Raw genomic sequence first — 18,579 nt, 5'->3', positions numbered from 1 at the left:
GCAGCTCTTAATTAAACTGTTATGTGATGCAGGTTTTTTGTAAACTAAATATACCAACATCCTACTGTCCTACTGACTGTTAGCTGGAACCACCCCAGAGAGAGACGCTGTGAAACAAGACCAAACACCAGCATCAGTCGTGTGTGTGTTTGTTTGTGCTCATTAACACACATGTGAATCAGCCTCTAAGCTCAATCAAATACTAATTTTATTTATTTTTTAACCTCATGGGAAAAGCACACTTTAGGCTTTGAGTTTGGTTTTTTTTTAGGATGCTAGTGCTTCATTATCCTGCCTTGAAATGTTCAGCTTGTTTTAAATGAAGCTATAGGGAATTGTTTTACCTGAGGATGCACAGGATAGATATTCCCCATCATTTAGCCTATTTGAGCATCTGCCAGCTGACATGGCTTAATTGGGCAGTTAGGGTTCTCCTTCCAGCATTTTGAGCTGCACAATGACACTCTGTTAACTTCAGTTTGTAAAGATTTCATAAATTCTTGGAAGAAATAAGTGTTAGCCCTTACCCTCCTAAAGTACAAATTAACAATACATGTAATTACTAGTGATATATTCATTTTGTGTGTGTGTGTGTGTGCGTGTGCATTTTATCCCCTCAGAGCCATCATAATTAGGAATGGGGAGATTGTTCCAGTGTCCTCAGAATTCACTCCTGAATCAGAGAGACAGCGACTGCAGTTCCTGGTTAGTTAAAAATTCTATTGTTTTTTTTTAGCAACAATAAAAATGGACAAAAACAGATAACAAACCTTTCTGAAGAAATTGTGGCACTGTCTTCCTTTTTCGTGTTAAATGTTTAAATGGAGACTGGTGTAGAGTTGACTTTGTGCTGCATTTGTGTGTGCGTGTGTGTGTTTGGGGTGAGTTTAGGGGTTCATGCAGCCTCATTTGTTAGGGGGAGAGTTCACACATCTAGAGTTTCCCCGAAGGGTCCAGAGGAAAGAAGTTGGGAAAAGGATGTTATATCGGGACTTTACTATGACCGGCTGGTGAGGACACTGTATAAATGTGTATATATGTGTACAGTTATGTGTATTGGGTGGCAAGTGTGTATTGGCACTTTGTGAATCTGTCTTATTTCAGATGCAAGTGTCCACAGTCTGCATTAAATATTTCTCAAAGGATATACCTTTCGACGTTTTCATGTTTTAACACTAATCTGACTGTTGTTTGTTAAAACTAAAACTGGAGCCATACTGACTTAAAAATCTGACATCTTCAACTGAGAGATCCACATGAGCTGTGATACCTCTTCACTCTATATTCTCTGTATGGGTTTAGTGTTTGGTGACACAAAGCCATGCTAGTAGGGGCCTGTAAAGCATTTGGCTGAAATTAGAAATATTCTGTGAGGATTAAATGGCATTTAGCTACTTTAATGTGCACTCAACTCAAAGTATATCATCCAACATCCAGCTGAATGCCACTTTTTAAAATTTTTAATAAATATACTGTAAAAACTTTACTCTTCATTCTGTTTGCAGGGCTTATAAAACCATAGAGGACGAGGACCTCAGGTTCCCCTTAATTTATGGTGAAGGAAAGAAGGTAAGAGAGAGATGGTATAGATGGGAGAAGTCAAAGAGGGAAATGAAAGAAAGAAAGAAAGAAAGAAAGGATTTATTCATATATTATCAGTAATATATCTCTCACTGTGATGATAAATTATAATCAAACAAACACCATTTCAGTGTTACATGTAATTACATCTTAATAATTAAATGTCTACTGTATGTATATCACAACTGCAAGAATAATTCTAGACTAAGTGTCCATGGGTTGAGAAGTAAAGTGGTATAAAGCAAAGGAGAGAGAAGAGATAGTGAGAGGGAGAGAGCAAGCTTTACTTATCTGCCTGAGGCACAGTCAGATTCAGTGGTTTTTCTCGTAGCAGGATGCTGCAGTGTTCTGGCTGACTGTCATTATATAGAGTTGTCACTCAAACCTTAAAGCCAGCCCCCCATTACCCCAGAGGAACTGTCCAGCTGTACAGCATTAAAGCAGTTCCTCTGTTGTTGGCCATAACACAGACAACTGCACACACACACACACACACACACACACATATTCCTCTGGCTCACTCAGTCCACAGAGGATTAGACAGGGCCTAGTTAGACAGCTCTGTCTAGTTTTGTAGGGAGTAATAAAGACAAGTGCTCTGATGAGGACAGAATCAAGAACTCACAATGTAATTGGTTTTATGGAATTAAGTTTTGTGTGTGAAGTTTTGTTGTTTCTAGTGTTTACACACACACACACACACATATATATATATATATATATATATATATATATATATATATATATATATATATATATATATATATATATATATATATATATATATATATATATATATATAAAATGTTGAATTAGCAACCACCATGTGTTTACTGGTGATGTGTTCATGGTTACTGATGAATTATAGTAATGAAGCTTGTGTAAGAACATGTCAACAGCTCAAGAATGGCTACATTATTGCTTATAACTACATAGCAACATGTGAATATGTTACCTACGTTTATTGACATAAATTGTACTATATTTGTAAAAGTGAATATATCACTAGTATCTACATTGTTACCACATGTATTGTTAACATGTAGCAACTCAGTTATTAGTCACAGTATAAAGTGAGACCTTTATGCTTTCATTTGCAAACAAATATATTTCATTCTATATCTGTTTAATGCTTTGAATTCTAAATTACATTCAAATTATTATTATTTGTGTTTTTTTTTTGCAGGCTCGAGTGATGGCCACAATAGGAGTGACTCGTGGGCTGGGTGACCATGATCTGAAAGTCCATGATTCTAATATTTACATTAAGCCATTTCTCTCATGTTGTCCAGAGGTACGCTAACTCTCACTGTGTGCTAAGGCTTTCTCTGTACTAGCATAGATCTCTGAAATTCTGTAGGCGTTCTTAAGTTGATGTCAAGCCTATATTGGGAAACTCAGATCTATGCTGGTTTTCTGTGAGGGAGACATGTTTTCTAAAATCACTTCTGTTGGGTACTATTGTAAAACTTCTTATGATTACTTGTATGTCTTTTTTTCCTCTGAATGTCACCAGGATGAAGTTTGATTTGTGTGAGCGTATTAAGCAGAACAGCATTCCTGGGAGTTTTTTACACACATTAAACTCACTCCTAGGTTGACAGTGGTCCTACCCCCAGATATCAGACTGAGAGGGTTTAAGTGGTTAAGAACTGGGCACAGATGGCCCACAAACTGTGCATTGAACAGATGGACTCGCTGTCTAGGCCAGATGTATGTACAAGCACAGGTGGAGCACAATATGTGCCCACCAATCATCTGAAAATGATTTTTGATTTACTAAGGCAGTGCAAAGGACTGCCCATCAACTGCTTACTTAAACAAAGGAAACATGTTCAAGCTAAAACAGAAAATGATCTGCGATCTCTATGTTAAGTTCTTTGCCACCAAAACATTTATGGGAGTTGTGCTGTGTGTTAATTACTGTGCTTTATGGCCATATCTCAGCATGTATTGTGCTGCATCTTAATGTTAGTGCTCAATGACATCTGCACAAGACACTGTCCACATAATTAGAAACTCCATGTTGAAATTCCACTTTGCAGCAGAAAATATTCAAAGGTCCTTTGCAGTTGCAAGATAGAATGTATAGCATTATTAGACACTCCACATTGTAATTCCACCTTGCAGGAGTAGTACATTAAGCCCTTTTGCAGTTGCAAGGTAGAATGTAAGTTTTAGCCAGTAAGTGTCATCTTGTGGCAATGTTAGTGCGATCTAACACACAGTACATGACTGCAGTGCTTTGGAAATCTTGCCCACCTCATCTGACTGCAGACAGACTTCTTGAGATCCAAACTCAAAGCTAAAGAACTTCCCCACTACCTTATTCACCGACTCCCTGTTGCCAAGGAGCTTCTGCGGTCTTTCAAATCCTCGCCGTCTCCCTTCTCACCGCAGACTGTCTGATGTTTCTTTTCGCCTCTTCTATTCAGACACCTCTTTTGATTTTTAATTCATTACACCAGCAGTTCAGCTGGAGTTCATGCGGCAAGCCTACTATTTACCTCGCAGACTGCCCTGATTTTCGAGTTTAGCTGAGCTGCTTTCCCTCCCTGTGCGCTTTTCATCAAAAAAAAAAACTCACTGACCTCTTTCCTCCAGAGAAGCTGGAAGGATTGTTAACATATTGTTGCCTCGGTTTTGCCCTGTGCTTGGTACTGTAATGCCACACAGTTTGCTTTATTATGGGACTCCTACTTCAAGCCTAAACTAATTAATTGTAATCAGTGTTCAAAAATATATTTAACAGTAGACATTGGGGACTGGGGTATAGTACATGTTTTTATTCCCTGAATCCCAAAATTTACATAATGCAAAATATAATCAGTAAATGAGACAAGAAATAATAGATATCACTTTTTATTGCCAGTGAAAAACACCCATTAAGAACTTTTACTTTTCTGTTAGGAAGCAGACAAAAATATATTTAAAACATGTGCTACATGCTTTGGTGAAAATACCCCAATATCAAACAACACATCACTGTTCTCCCCCTGTTTAAACAGCCCTCTTCCGAACACATCACAGTCAGGCCTGCTTCCATCCCTCATCAACTATAAGAGATATATTTAATGACTCTTCTTTCTGAGGGGAGTGATTTTGGGATTTAAATGGAAATAGCCCCAGTCATGCATCACAGTAACAGCAGAGGTCATTTAAACATCTGACCATTGTCAGCACAAGTTCCTTAAAATGACGAGCCACAAGCAGCAGCGTTGAGCGAAGCACACAGAAGTGTTTGTTTAAGCTGTTTTAGTTCAGTTCGCTTTTTCTTCAAGCTTGTTACCACTGCTTTTGCTCAGTTCACTTCCTTCTCTGATCTCATCTTTGCCATTTACGCCATTAGTTTAATGCATGAACATTAAACCTCTTGCTGGCCTACTTGGTTTTTTGTGGTTGTGATGTCAAAGCACATGCATATTTCATTGTTTTTCTGTTTTACTCATCTACAGCCGATCACATGCGGTTAATTTGAGCACTTCATAATTGTTAAGACACTGTTGTTGATATTATAGGCTATAATATAAATCCTTTCAGATTCTTATAGCAAAAGGATGGACAGAACCTTTTTTGAGTGGAGCTTGATTTTCTCCTTTCTCTCAAAGGTTTGGTTTGGTTTTGTCTGGACATAATTACTCTTAGCTATTTCAGACGAGCTGTCTTAATTGTGTTTGTGTTGTAATGTTAGTTTGACATTATACTTTTCCTTACATTTATAGTGTATTGGTGCAGAATGGTGCAGATATAAAATGAAGTGACTGTGTGCAGGTGAGAGTGTATAACCTGATGCAGTATGAGCATGGGACAGATGACGTTTTAGTGATGGGCACTGATGGCCTGTGGGACGTCCTGTCTAATGAAGAAGTTGCGGAATCTGTCACCTCCTTCCTCGCCAACTGTGACCCAGATGATCTGCACAGGTGCAGCTCTCCTGCATCATGCAAACATAACATTTTTTGGTGTACAGATATTCAGTTGTTCACACAAAGCTTGTATTATCTCAGAAAGCACCTCTGAAGCCTGAGTTTTAGAATCAATAATTTCAGACTAACTGCCTGTTGAATGATGTCATTTTTGTCATTAGAACAGTTTTACATGCCTCTTACTTGAACCACAAGAAACAAAATGATATCATGTGAAAATTAGATTAGAGGGTTTTATAAGCTTAACACACATGGCCATGGGTTTGCCTTTTTTTTTTGCCATTATTGTCGGCAGTGTTTTTTCCAAGGTTCCATACGTGCTACATAAGTACGTTTACATGACCATATAATATCTAATCTACTTTTATCCATCCCTGATTTCATGGAGTAATTTTCTTCTGACTGTAGGTACACTATGGCTGCTCAGGATCTGGTGATGCGAGCAAGGGGAGTTCTCAGGGACAGAGGCTGGCGTATCACTAATGACCGTCTGGGCTCTGGAGACGATATCTCTGTATATATCATCCCTCTGATGTATGGTAATCGCCAGCTGTAGGGCAGTGAGCAGTAGATCTCTCATGTACACATAGTTGCGTGCAAACGTTTCAACGCCCCTTGTCAAAATACAATTTGACTAATAAAATATGTGTTAATTTTCTGTGAAAATAAGTCAAAACATTTGTTAGAGGAGGCATATTTAAAAATATCAGAAGGATTGATTCTATTTTCTGGCGTTTTTCTGTGCACTATAATTATTGGTCATTATTTGCATACTGAATTTAACACAGTTGGCTTCTTAAAAAATACTGCATGTGTTATGGCATATTTTATTCCTTTTTTTTTTATTATTCTCAATACCTTAAATTCAGAAGATAATTAGTAATTGTTTGTTAAAATATGAGGAAGGGAGGATTCTGTTGTGGATGTGTATATATTTCAAAATCAACCATAGAAAATCAGTCATACATGACACTTGACAAGGGGCACTCAAACTTTTGCACGCTAGTTTATAGCACAGACACAAAACTTTCAGCAGTTGTTTTCCTCAGTTTAGTGCAGTAAGGGATTTACTTAGTCGTTTCTTAAACAGGTCTCCACTCTTGGTGATGTACAGTGTACAGTGTTCTTTATACTGGCATGAGAAAAAAAAATATGTGTACAGTGCTGATGTAACTTAGCTGAGACCTGTCCCAGAATTTTTCCTGTCAATTTCTACTTCCTTCTTTTCTCCACTGCATGATTATGGAGTTATATTTTTGTAAATAGGTTTTGATTTCCTCTGTTACCCAACATGAAAACCACAGTATGGTACTCTTTACCAAATGAAGGCAAGTCTTAATTGTAGTCCAGTCTACCACAAGCATATTTTTTCTTGTTTTTGTTGTTGTTATGCAGTAAAAAATAAGGGTGTATGAATAGTGCAATGATGTCCAAATCTGTACGTTTTGCCAACACTTCCTATGAGTCCTGCATTCATAAGATTTTATAAATATAAACGAGATTTTATGCCATACATGATATTGTATAGTCACTTATAAGTAGGAATGCTTACATGCAAAACACTTTAGAAAACAAGAGTATATGTCCTTATTAACATATACTTATAAACTTGTATGAAAATGTGTTATGTAACCTGATTTGTGACTGCATATATTCTTGTTTAAAAAATGTTATGCACAAAATAAATCACCCTTAAGAGTGCTTATGCCAGGCTCTGTAAGGTCATACGTTTGCCATAAACACTATGAATGTAGGATTTGTAGAAATTGTTACAAATCTTTTTTATTCATCACAGTTTCTTTCAATGTCCATACTGGTGTCTGCATTTAATTTTTGATTAATATTGTTTTGTTTTATTGATTATAGAAACAGGTGGTTTGATTTATATTTCTGTAGTATATTCTCAGTTCAGGAGCCATCTGTCCATGTGTTACACAAAATTTCACATATTTCACTTCAAAGGTACACAACTTTCCAGCAGCTTTGAATTAAATCAGCATAATTCAGTCATTGACGTGTCATCAAATTAACTCTAAGTGGCCTGGGGTAAAATGTTTCTTTGAAGAGGAATACTGACTGAATTCTTTTTTACAGTGGTGGTGACAGTAAACAAGGGTTGTGATGTACACATTGGTAACACGTTTTCTTAGGGGGCTATTTTGCCTTAGAACACATTGTCCATATCTTTCTTCCATTAAAGTTTTTATTATGTTAAGATACATTTTACACCAAAATATTTCCTCCAAATTACCAAGCAGCCAGGCAGTGTATTTTTGATCTTTTCATGCAACGGCAGCTTTTATTACTATAATTTAGAATTGCTTTTTTAGTATTGAGTACTTTGGATGTCTGGTTCCTGTCATTACCACTGTGAGCAATTCTAAAACTATAATTATCGAGAACAGAGTATTTCCCATCAAATAACACTCGAAGAATTTGTTTACAACTTAATGACTGAATTATATGGAAATCTTAAAAAAAAGGGCAGAATTCAACGTTAAGCCTCACCCATTTAGAGGATGTAGATTCCCATCTGTAACCTGTAGTGGTCTTTTCTTTCTTGCTTTTTTTTTTATTAACTCTACCAAAATGGATATCTCAGGGTGAGATTTGATTGGTGCACCTTCTCCATGTTACAAAGTATATGAACTGTCACTCTCCTATGTGCCATTCTGTGCAAGCTGTACGGTGTCCTACAAAGTTTTGTATTACTGTGTGAATAGTCATTTACATATTTGCAACATATGCAGTACAAATACCATTAGAATATGTTGGTCTAGAACCTACAGTAAATGTATTTATTGAGATTTTGTCCATGTTCTTTTCATCTGATGACCTCTTCATCATCCCACTGCGATGCCCTTGCTCCTCTGATCCAGCCAATCCCCTCAGTCAGATTAGAGATGGATGTTGTCTGTGTTAAATGTTATCTGCCACATCCTCAGGCTTAGGAGAACTGGAAGTGTGATTTTAATGTAGAGAATAACTTCATATGCAAACACATTCATAAAAAGAAAGCTGCCTGATGCTTCCCTTCTTTCAAATCTAAGGTACTTTTTTGTAGAACTCAAAGCCTAGATCTGTTTATTTATAAAGAAAAATTTCTGCATAATTTTAGTTGTTAAGATGCAGTGAATCTTTAGGAGTGGTTTAAAGAGAACTGCTATATTTAGTAGGGGCACTCAAGACAGTTAGTGTTCTCCTCCAAACATCTTGAGCTGCCAAATGGCATTGCATTAGAGGCAGTGCAAATGTTTGGTATCAGTTGTCTCGAGGGAATCTTGTGCTAACCCTCAACCTCCCAGATTTTTTGGAAGGGGGAAATGGCAATGACAGAGCTGAGGAGGAGAAACCATACTTGTTCACATTTGTGTTGATAGGATCCAGAGGTCTATAGAGTTTGATGCCTCGAAAAGCTACTCAACTTCAGAACACTATTATATGATGCTGAATGCCTTTGATTCAATCTTAACAGCTGACTTATGCTAAAACATCTGTTGACCTCCCCTTTAAGAGGCTAAAACATACACAGCTACAGTACATTCCATCCCAAAAAAGGGGCTTGTGCTAAATTCAGTGTGTAGTATTTGAAGACTGTTTTATATATAAAAAAAAATGTTCCCATGGAAACTGCTGTTAGTTTTTCATGCACTTGAGTCAATACTGGATGAATTCTGATGGTGTCAGGTTAATTGCTTTCCGTCGTGTGCTTGCTTCATTTTTGAAGTATGTTTGAATTAGGGCATATTTCTTTTCTGTAGGGGGAGGGTGGAAAGTACATTTGAATAGATGAGTGAAAAATGGAAGTGTGTTAATTTTTCAAAAAACTATTGTGCCACAGTAAAATTAACCAGGCAAAAGGAGAAAAGACAATTGTAACTTGGTAAAGATGAGAAACTCAACTCAGGGTCTTTACAGTGAAAATATAAATGCAAAAATGTACGAGATCATAAAGAAATCATAGTTTTTCAAAAACTATGGACTGTGTTCCATGGCCTGGTTTGATCCTAATGGTGAAAAGTGATTTATTTTGCAATTTAGGCTTTAATCCATGTCCAAGAAGCCAGCCGTAAATGTACTAGTAGTCTAGCTGTACACATATAACCTAAAATATTTGCATGTACCACAGTGTGGTACCATGGCAAATAAACAGCAATTGTACAGTAAACATTTCCACAGGCATGGCACCTAAAGACTTCCTCCTGCACTGCCTATTTGTGCTGGGGATTGCTAACAGTTACTTACATGACTCCACCACTGCCCTGTATGTGCAATTACCCCGATTTGTCACCTAAGTTGGCACTTATTTAAAGGTAGAACTGTTGTTTTTTTCCTGACTGGACAGCTTGAGGTTACAGTGACCAAAATTCAGAATGGGTGTCATGTTTGTTTATATAGTAAGTATAGAGTTTAATATACAAATGCTATTTGTCCCCCCCCAGTCATATCAAAGACCATAAGGCTGTCCAAGCACTAAAGGACTGATGTATTATCACCTCCTGAATGTTTTCATTTATTATGATTTCATCTCTATTTTTTCCTTTCATCGTTTCCTTTTCATTTGGAGGCCTAGCTCTAGTCTCACTGTGTGGGAAAGGGTTGGGTATTTAGTTACAGAGTAATATATATATGATATGATTTTGGATAAACGTTACACTTTGTTCTCCCCTGTGAATGTGAAATGTACATTTTGTAAAAGGAATAAAGTCAAAAAATATTTTTAAACGTCAGTATGTATTTTACGTGCGTGCAATGACTTGGGAAAAATGTTTACCTCGTGTTGTTTTTTTTTGTTTGTTTGTTTTCCAAAAATAAAAACAGAACCATTATGATGTCAAGGCTGTCTGTTATTAACTGACCACATTTATCTCAGGCCACGCTATACCTATATTTCTTAAAGATCTGAAACTACTGTTCCATGTCATTTTTAATTGTCTTTAATATATTGTGTCGCATTACACATCTCTTTAACAGTGTCTATTGGTATGGTTCTGTCTGCAAACCATTGCTCTGCGTATGTCTTAGCTACGAACACCACATGGTATCAATAAGAATTCTTGGTCAAGACCCATTCTTCATTCACTTCCATCTGTGAAATGATCAAAATTGTCTTTCACCTGCTTATTTATTTTTTAAATATAGGTTCACAAATTGTTTGTTGCCCATTTGCTCCAATAACATCTGCTTTTTTTAGGAAGGTGTTACAATACTGGCTGAAACCTTTCTGTAAGGATGTGATTGATTGCAGCCTGATTAACATTGGTGAGGTCAGGATATTTAATGTTGCGTGATCCTGAACACAATTCCAACTCAAACCAGAGGATTTGGCATATCATATTCTGTTGGCAGCATTTTGCTCTGACAGTTATATAACCTGAGTGTGCAAATTAAAGGCTGTTTCCACACTGGGTGCACTTCCATGAATCAAATTTCATTAAGGACCGTATTGTACGTCATCCAAAGGCCAGGAATTACTTTGGAGACTGCTGCAGCACTGTTGCGAGAGTGTAAGCGTACCTCTTTAAAACAGATGTAGAGAAGCTGACATATTCTGTTGTGTCCCCCTTTATATTTTTCAGGAATATTTTATACAAATAACAAATTAACCAGGAATTGTTTTAGAGAAGCCAAACAGAATGTTAATTCTATGCAGATTGGTGTATTCATCGTGTTTCTTATTAAAACGCTTTATGTGCTTATCGACTTCTCCACTCGCGTCTTTGAGGGCTTGCCCACTGCCTGTGGTGAATTGCGCTGGTGGAAATTGCACTGCATGCCGTCAGAGAGGCGGGAGTCTTCCGAGTGTTGCTACGGAGACACTGCATTCAACAGTGATCAGGGAGCCATCTGCTCAGGAAATACAACATTCGCTTGGTCCTACTGTGGGCACAATCAGGACTTGCCCAGTATTAACAACACCTTAAACTGAAATCTATACCTTATTTCATCCTGCTTTCATTCGCACTAAAGCACATTGGTTGTGTTTTAGGAAATCAAAGCACAGACTTGTCACTCAATTATGTGAAACTGCTATTTCAAAAAATGCAATTTTCACATCCAGACTGCAACATCCACAATGTCTTATATGTGGAAATTGAACGTAGTAAAAGCCAGTCGATGCACTGCCTGTAGAGGAGTTGGACAAGTCAGAAACAACAAAACACTCACACACTGTGACATCGGAAATCCCACCCAAATAACAACAGAAACCACAATTTAAAGAGAGTAATCTATTTAATAATCTCTAATCTATTTGATAACTTCCCCAAATCATTCAGTCCTAATTCTGGAACATTTTTACACTGGTCTACTCATCATCTCCTAGATGACCGGCTTTGCTCTGGAGGAGGTTTGACATTCTCCAGTTCCGCTGCTGCCCACTCTGATGATGCACGGTCATTCAGAAAAGCATAGGATACTAGCATTCACACAGCCCTCATTGTTCACACTGCCCTTCGTTTTCATTTTCAGTTTCATCCAATCCACAAACCTCTATATCCACTGTTCATAATAAATATTATTCTGGACACATTAGGAAGAGAACCAGTGCTCACTGATAAGACATTTATGCATTGGAGTGGTTCATTGGTGATTCATAAAATGTCATTTTGATATAAAAATATGGGAGGATAAAAACAAGTTTCCAACCTGGCAGACAAACTGTAGAACCAGTGTTGGAGGACTTACTTCAAAAACAAATTTAGAAATGAATTTAAGCACAATATATAAATGAGGCATCCACGGTCATAAACTTCACTGGAAGGTTAACAAAATTATTATCCAATAATAACAATAAATGTCAATAAACATGAACGTATATTATGAAAGAATGTGTAAAGTGTTTATACAAACAATCGTTCAGTCCCAGTTGCTTCCTGGCTCAGTTAGACTGAAGCTGGAACAGAAAGCAGGGACTGCATTAGAAGAGCCCTTATGTACACTACAGAAAGTAGAGAGAACACGTTGGTCACATATGCTCTTAACACAGCTCAGGTGAGACCTGAAAAGATACGAATCTGATCTCTTCACCTTTGTGATGATATTGGACAGTGTCCAGCATCTGTGGAGGACGAGCATCACCAGCTCTGGCAAGGCAGTGGTTTGCGCAGTCATCTCCAAAGCGGGCAGAGTGACGACCCGAAAAAACAGCACAAACTACTACCTCAGCCAGGGCATGGTGCAGACTGTCACACCTGAGAGAGAGAGAGAGAGAGAGAGAGAGAGAGAGAGAGAGACAAAGAGAGAGAGAGAGAGAAAATTTAGTATAACACAGATTTTTTCCCCTGAGGAGACTTTTATAATTGTAATTATTGTAAATGCACTGAGCTCCTGCATTTACAGAAACAAATGAATAGAGCATTTATCAGAAAACAAATATGTTAAGACTGCAATTTGGCATTTCTAGTCAAATTAGATATTGTGATTTCTTTCTTCTGATAGAAAATTAAAAAGGACACATGCCGGCACCTTACTGTCTGCCTGCTAAATGTAAGATATTCAGGACATATTTTGGAGCTAAATAAGGTGACTAGGGAAAACTTTCTAATACATTTTTCATTTGATTCTTTTAGTAGATATTCACTAATGAAAAGGGTCACCACTGTCTCAATATTTTCAGTTAAATAAAAAAATAAATGCAACATAATGTGACCAAGGGTTTCCAAACGCACCTACTGTACTTACAGGAAACAAGCTAACACGGGTTAAAAATAAACATGGTAGAAAATGTGTAATATTTCAATAATTTGTAATTACAGTGTAATAAACTGAACGACGTAATAATCCATGGTGTCAAGAATTTACGGCGTGGCAACGAGATTTTAAACAGTTATTTATTCCATTCCTATGCCTTATTAAGTTATTCCCATTAAGTCTTAACACGCCTTAATATTGAGGCATGTTACGAGCAAGGCTTCCGAACATAGACGGATAGATATTCAATGTATAAAGGAGCCTTATCGTGTAGTAAATTATTAAGGCATTAATAAGAGTTAATGGAAAGCCATTAGAGGCGCCAACTCACCACCAGACATCCAGCATCAGACCTCTGCTTCAGACTGGAGAAATAGGCTAGTGACAGTAATGCACAGCTCTTTGAAGCCTGTTCAAATACAAGAACGGCCAAGAACAATTCTTTCCTCTCACACACTAACTCGTCTATCTTTAACACAGCATAGTCTTACTCTGTGAGAGCTTTCTCTAAATACTGACAAAGAGCAGGCGTCTAATGCAATAAAGAAGAAGTCCATTCAAATTAAACACGTAGCCTGCGCCATTACATGTAAGACATGCCGCACGAAACGATGTTTAATGATGTAAACCGTCCTTTAAATCCCGTTTAAGGTTTTAAAGATTAAGCGTCTTTCCTCTGCTGCAACATTAACGGAACAAAATTCGCGGGAACGTCTTGCAGCAGCGGGGGCGGAGCCTGCGCGTGAGGGCGTGGTCAATGCTCCCATTGGTTAATCTTTTGGGTGCGGCGATCATGACGCATGATCTGTTTCTGGCTGCGTCCCAAACCGAATCACAAGACTGTTGTCAGTGAATCAGATCGATTTACTTCGGCTCACAATGAAGAACCGACTCGCTTCGCTCCCAAACGCATCTTTTGGAGTTTATAGCGATTTATAGCGATAGTTCATATCACTTAAATTTCTATTCAGCCTGAGATGACCGATTCTAATAAACCAAAAATGCAACCATGTTTATAATAAAAAAGAACAGATGTCGATAAGGTGACATGAACTACTTACTATTTGCCTTGTTTCTGGCCAGTGATGCTTCTGTTGTTTGGGGATTTTTATTCACTTAGTTTCTTCTAGACAAAGGTAAAATCTTTTGTGGCAATTAGGTCATAAGTCTGCTATGTAAAAGCCAAACGCTGCGTGTACTTACCAAATTATACCAATAGATGGAAGCATTGGGACATTTTCAATAAAATAAATAAATAAATAAATAAAAAACACACAAATATGAGCAACAGAATACAGAGCCATAAAAAGTAATGGTTCCGGTGCGCTGCACATTCTTGGCAGGTCTTGCTGTTACACATGATTCAGCACATCAGAATTTTAGATAAGAAGATTCGGGGACAGATGGGATGGAAAACAGTGCTTAGATTCGCGAGATGAAGCCAATCAGTGTGCAAAAAGAAAGCACACCGAAACCGTATTCTTTAAATAAAACAAATACGATTTTGACAATTTTGTAAAAAAAAAAAACAATTTGTAAATTGCAGTGTATTTTGACTGGTTTGAGTCTCATTTTCAAGGGAAATCCATTCATTCATTGCCTGTAACCGCTTCTCCAGTTCAGGGTCGCGGTTTAGAGGGACATGGCCACTCCAAAGTCATGGTTGTTCATAAGGCCGATCGTGTGATTAACCACAAAGGGCAAACTGATGTTTTTTTTTCCACATTGCACCAGTTGTTCGTCTTGCCTCTGAATATCACAGTCCGATTAATGATTTATTGTCTGTAACCGCGCCCACCTGGAGTCACTGGGCGAAAGACTTCTTGGAATGTTGGAGAAAACGAGCACCTGGAGGAAATCTGTGGGGTCAAAAAAGGGTCAAAAAGATTTGGAACTTGCAAAATATTCACTATTGTACTGAAATGTGCAGTTGTGTTTGAGTAACTACATACACGCAAAAAACAAATGCACAAATGAATTGGAATGTGCAAATATGATGCAAACAAACAAACAAATAAATAATAATAATAATAATAAATAATAATAATTCATTCATTCATTCATTATCTGTAAGCGCTTATCCAGTTCAGGGTTGCAGTGGGTCCAGAGCCTACCTGGAATCATTGGGCGCAAGGCGGGAATACACCCTGGAGGGGGCGCCAGTCCTTCACAGGGCAACACACACACACACACACACACACACACACACACGGACACTTTTGAGTCACCAATCCACCTACCAACGTGTGTTTTTGGACTGTGGGAGGAAACCAGAGCACCTGGAGGAAACCTACGCAGACATGGGGAGAACACACCACACTCCTCACAGACAGTCAACCAGAGTGGGAATCGAACCCGAGTGGGACCGCGACACTACCTGCTGCGCCACCATGCCGCCCATAAACAATAATACTAACTCAAATTCACAAATGTGTAAAAACATTTTTAAATATATAGCATTTTTAAATGTGTAGAAAATATTGTCGTTTATAAACACACATTGTTAATGTGTGAATCACTATTCAAATGATTTATGATTATGATGATATATTATTCCTACCTGGAATCATTGGGCGCAAGGCAGGAATACACCCTGGAGGGGGCACCAGTCCTTCACAGGGCAACACACACACTCACGCCAAACTCTTTACAGACAGTCACCCACAACCCCCAGTGTGTGACAGTGACACTACCTGCTGTGCCATCGTGCCGTCCTTGATATATTATCCATCCATCCATCCATCCATTATCTGTAACCGCTTATGCAGTTCAGGATCGTGGTGTGTCCAGAGCCTACCTGGAATCATTGAGCGCAAGGCACCCAGGAGGAGGCGCCAGTCCTTCTCAGGGCAATACACACACACATTCATTCACTCTCCAGGTCCCTGGAGCTGTGTGACTGTGACACTACCTGCTGCGCCCCCTTCAGGGTGTGTTCCTGACTTGCGCCCAGTAATTCCAGGTAGGCTCCGGACACACTGCAACCCTGAACTGGATAAGCGATTACAGACAATGAATGAATGAATGAATGAATGAATGAATGAATGAATTAAATGATCGTAAGTCCCTCTGTCAGCCAGTGGGCACTGCTCTGGGTGGGGTTACCAGTGTGCAGTGGATACATAGCAGGCATCAACACTTGGCTTTTCATCTTTGCCCTCGGTCAACGTGTGCGTTAGCGATGGGTACCAAGAGCGATCCAAAGCTTTGAGTAACAGCAGTGCTATGATTGGATAAACCAATCTCGCTTCTGATTGGATTAGTTAAAGCTTTCCTACCGCTCTAGCAATTTGCCAGCAAATTGGTAAAAACTACACATTTACAGAAAGAGGTTCACATACACAAGTGGAGATGTGCACATTTATTTGTACCATCACATTCAAAAACTAATCACTTGGATCTTTAAATCTTCGTGTGATTTTATATGATTTGATCAGTACTGATTCATTCATTCACAAATTATCATTTACAAATTGAATTATCATTGGTATTTTGTTAAAATATTTGCATTTGTCCAATTCATTTTTTTGCATTTGGATTTTACATGTATGTAGTTGCTCAAACACAATTGCAAAGTACATTTGTGAATATTGTTTTACAATCTCAAAATCTTTTTGACCCTGTTTGGCTCCATCGAAAGCCACGCAAACAGGAAGAGAACACACCAAAAACCTCACACAGTCAGCTGAGGCAAAGCTTGTACCCACAACCCAGGACCCTGGAGCTGTGTCAGTGTTTACGCCCCTAGTCTATTCAACGTCAAGGTTTGTTCTGTACAAAACTGCCTCTTCAGTTCAATTTCAGTATGGCTGAAAACCGCCCACAGATAGAGTCACATTTAGGTATTTTTCCTTGCAAACTCTAGAGGCTGCAGTGCAATCTCTATGGGTTCTGGGAGGTCTAACATGTTGAACCTGACTACGTTCAAAATGGCCCCCTACTCAATCCATACATTACTCCATCTAGTGTTTACAGGTCGTATTGCTACATTAGGTGACCATAAAACTGTTCAATGTCAAGTGTTAAGTCTTTTTCCTGCAGAAGCCTAGAGAGCCTGGGTAAAAATAAATATTATTTCGAGTGAACGATTTCCAATTGGTATGTAAATTAATTGGTGATGTTTTAAATAATTCCAGGGAACGATTTATACTTTGTTCATGATTTAATTACATTTATTTATTTTTATGTATTTATCTGACATTTTTTTTATTTTATTTTATTAATTTTCTACAATGTATTTCTTCATTGCTTTAAAGAATGTTTTGTTTATTTAAAGTTTGCTTCAGTTTGTTTACAACTGTACATCATTTTTCATAATTTTCATTTTCTTAGGCTGATGCCTAGATTGGAGCCTAACCAACTTTCACAGGAATTATGTAAAATATGTATATATTTATTTTTTTTAATTTATAAAAAGCACAATTATGGGAAATGTCATGAAAGAGCTTTGGAATTTGCTGCAGTGCAAATAACTATTATTATTATTTTTTTTAATGACAGTGCTATGGGCTCCTAGTTTTAAGCTAAAAAGTTGATGATGCATGAAATTTACTTCAACACTTACACACAATCACTTCATAATTCATTTGTACATCACATGATAAACACTGAACTTATCATTACTTCATGCGCGGTGACTGCAGTCATTAGTACCAGGGCACACACATTGCATGCGGCTATTTTAAAGAGTTTTGGTAAAAGGTTTAACCAAGTGAATTAATTAGTTCTTTCGCATATGAATTAGAGAAAATGTAAGAGTTGTAAATTGTTCCCTCAAATTAAATAAAATTTGTGCATGAATTGTGATTTGCTCTTCGAATAAAAACGTGAAGTGTGCAGGTTTTCTAAATCATTAACTCAAAAACATTTTTTTAAAAAACCCATGGCCCCTCCCAGGCTTCGTATTTTCCTAATGAATGTGTAATTTTCCAGATGGCAGTCTCTTAATTACTCACCTCATATGTCACCTTAGCCATCATCACTGTTTGTCAGGAGCTGCCACTGTCCTCAGTCTGAGAGGACTCGTCCAAAATGACAAATGGCACGAGAGTTTACGGTGGGTGGAGCAAAGAATGATGCTCAACCCACATTCTGTAGCCTTCACAGGGTCTTATCCATGTGTGTGAGTAACTGGGTGAGTGTGTGATGCCCCGTGATAGACTGTCACCCTGACCAGGATGTGTTCCTTTCTCATGCCTAGATTATGTCTGGATAAGTACTGGCAAACCTAAAAAATATGAAATACTTTCACAACACAACATTTAAAAAGAGTTCTTAAAGACAGCAATGGGGATTGTGCATGTTGAAATATACATAGCATTAACGTCTTCATTGAAGAAATGTCTCGCATTATTGTCATAAACAATGACTTTACACTAAA

At 37.9% G+C, this 18,579-nt stretch overlaps 1 protein-coding gene across 1 annotated transcript in view; it reads left to right on the top strand.

Moving 5' to 3' along the window:
• LOC136694341 (protein phosphatase 1H-like) overlaps positions 1-10,334 on the top strand; it is a 29,853-nt gene extending 19,519 nt beyond the window's left edge. Inside the window, exons 5-10 of the mRNA XM_066667816.1 lie at positions 621-705; positions 892-1,010; positions 1,506-1,569; positions 2,768-2,875; positions 5,353-5,504; positions 5,916-10,334. Coding sequence (XP_066523913.1) covers positions 621-705; positions 892-1,010; positions 1,506-1,569; positions 2,768-2,875; positions 5,353-5,504; positions 5,916-6,063 — 676 coding nt within the window. The 3' untranslated portion in view covers positions 6,064-10,334. The remainder of the gene's footprint in view (positions 1-620; positions 706-891; positions 1,011-1,505; positions 1,570-2,767; positions 2,876-5,352; positions 5,505-5,915) is intronic.
• Positions 10,335-18,579: the final 8,245 nt, after the last annotated feature.

This window comes from Hoplias malabaricus, chromosome 4 (genome assembly GCF_029633855.1).
Source record: "Hoplias malabaricus isolate fHopMal1 chromosome 4, fHopMal1.hap1, whole genome shotgun sequence".
Taxonomy (NCBI): domain Eukaryota; kingdom Metazoa; phylum Chordata; class Actinopteri; order Characiformes; family Erythrinidae; genus Hoplias; species Hoplias malabaricus.
This window is presented reverse-complemented; position numbering and strand designations above follow the sequence as displayed.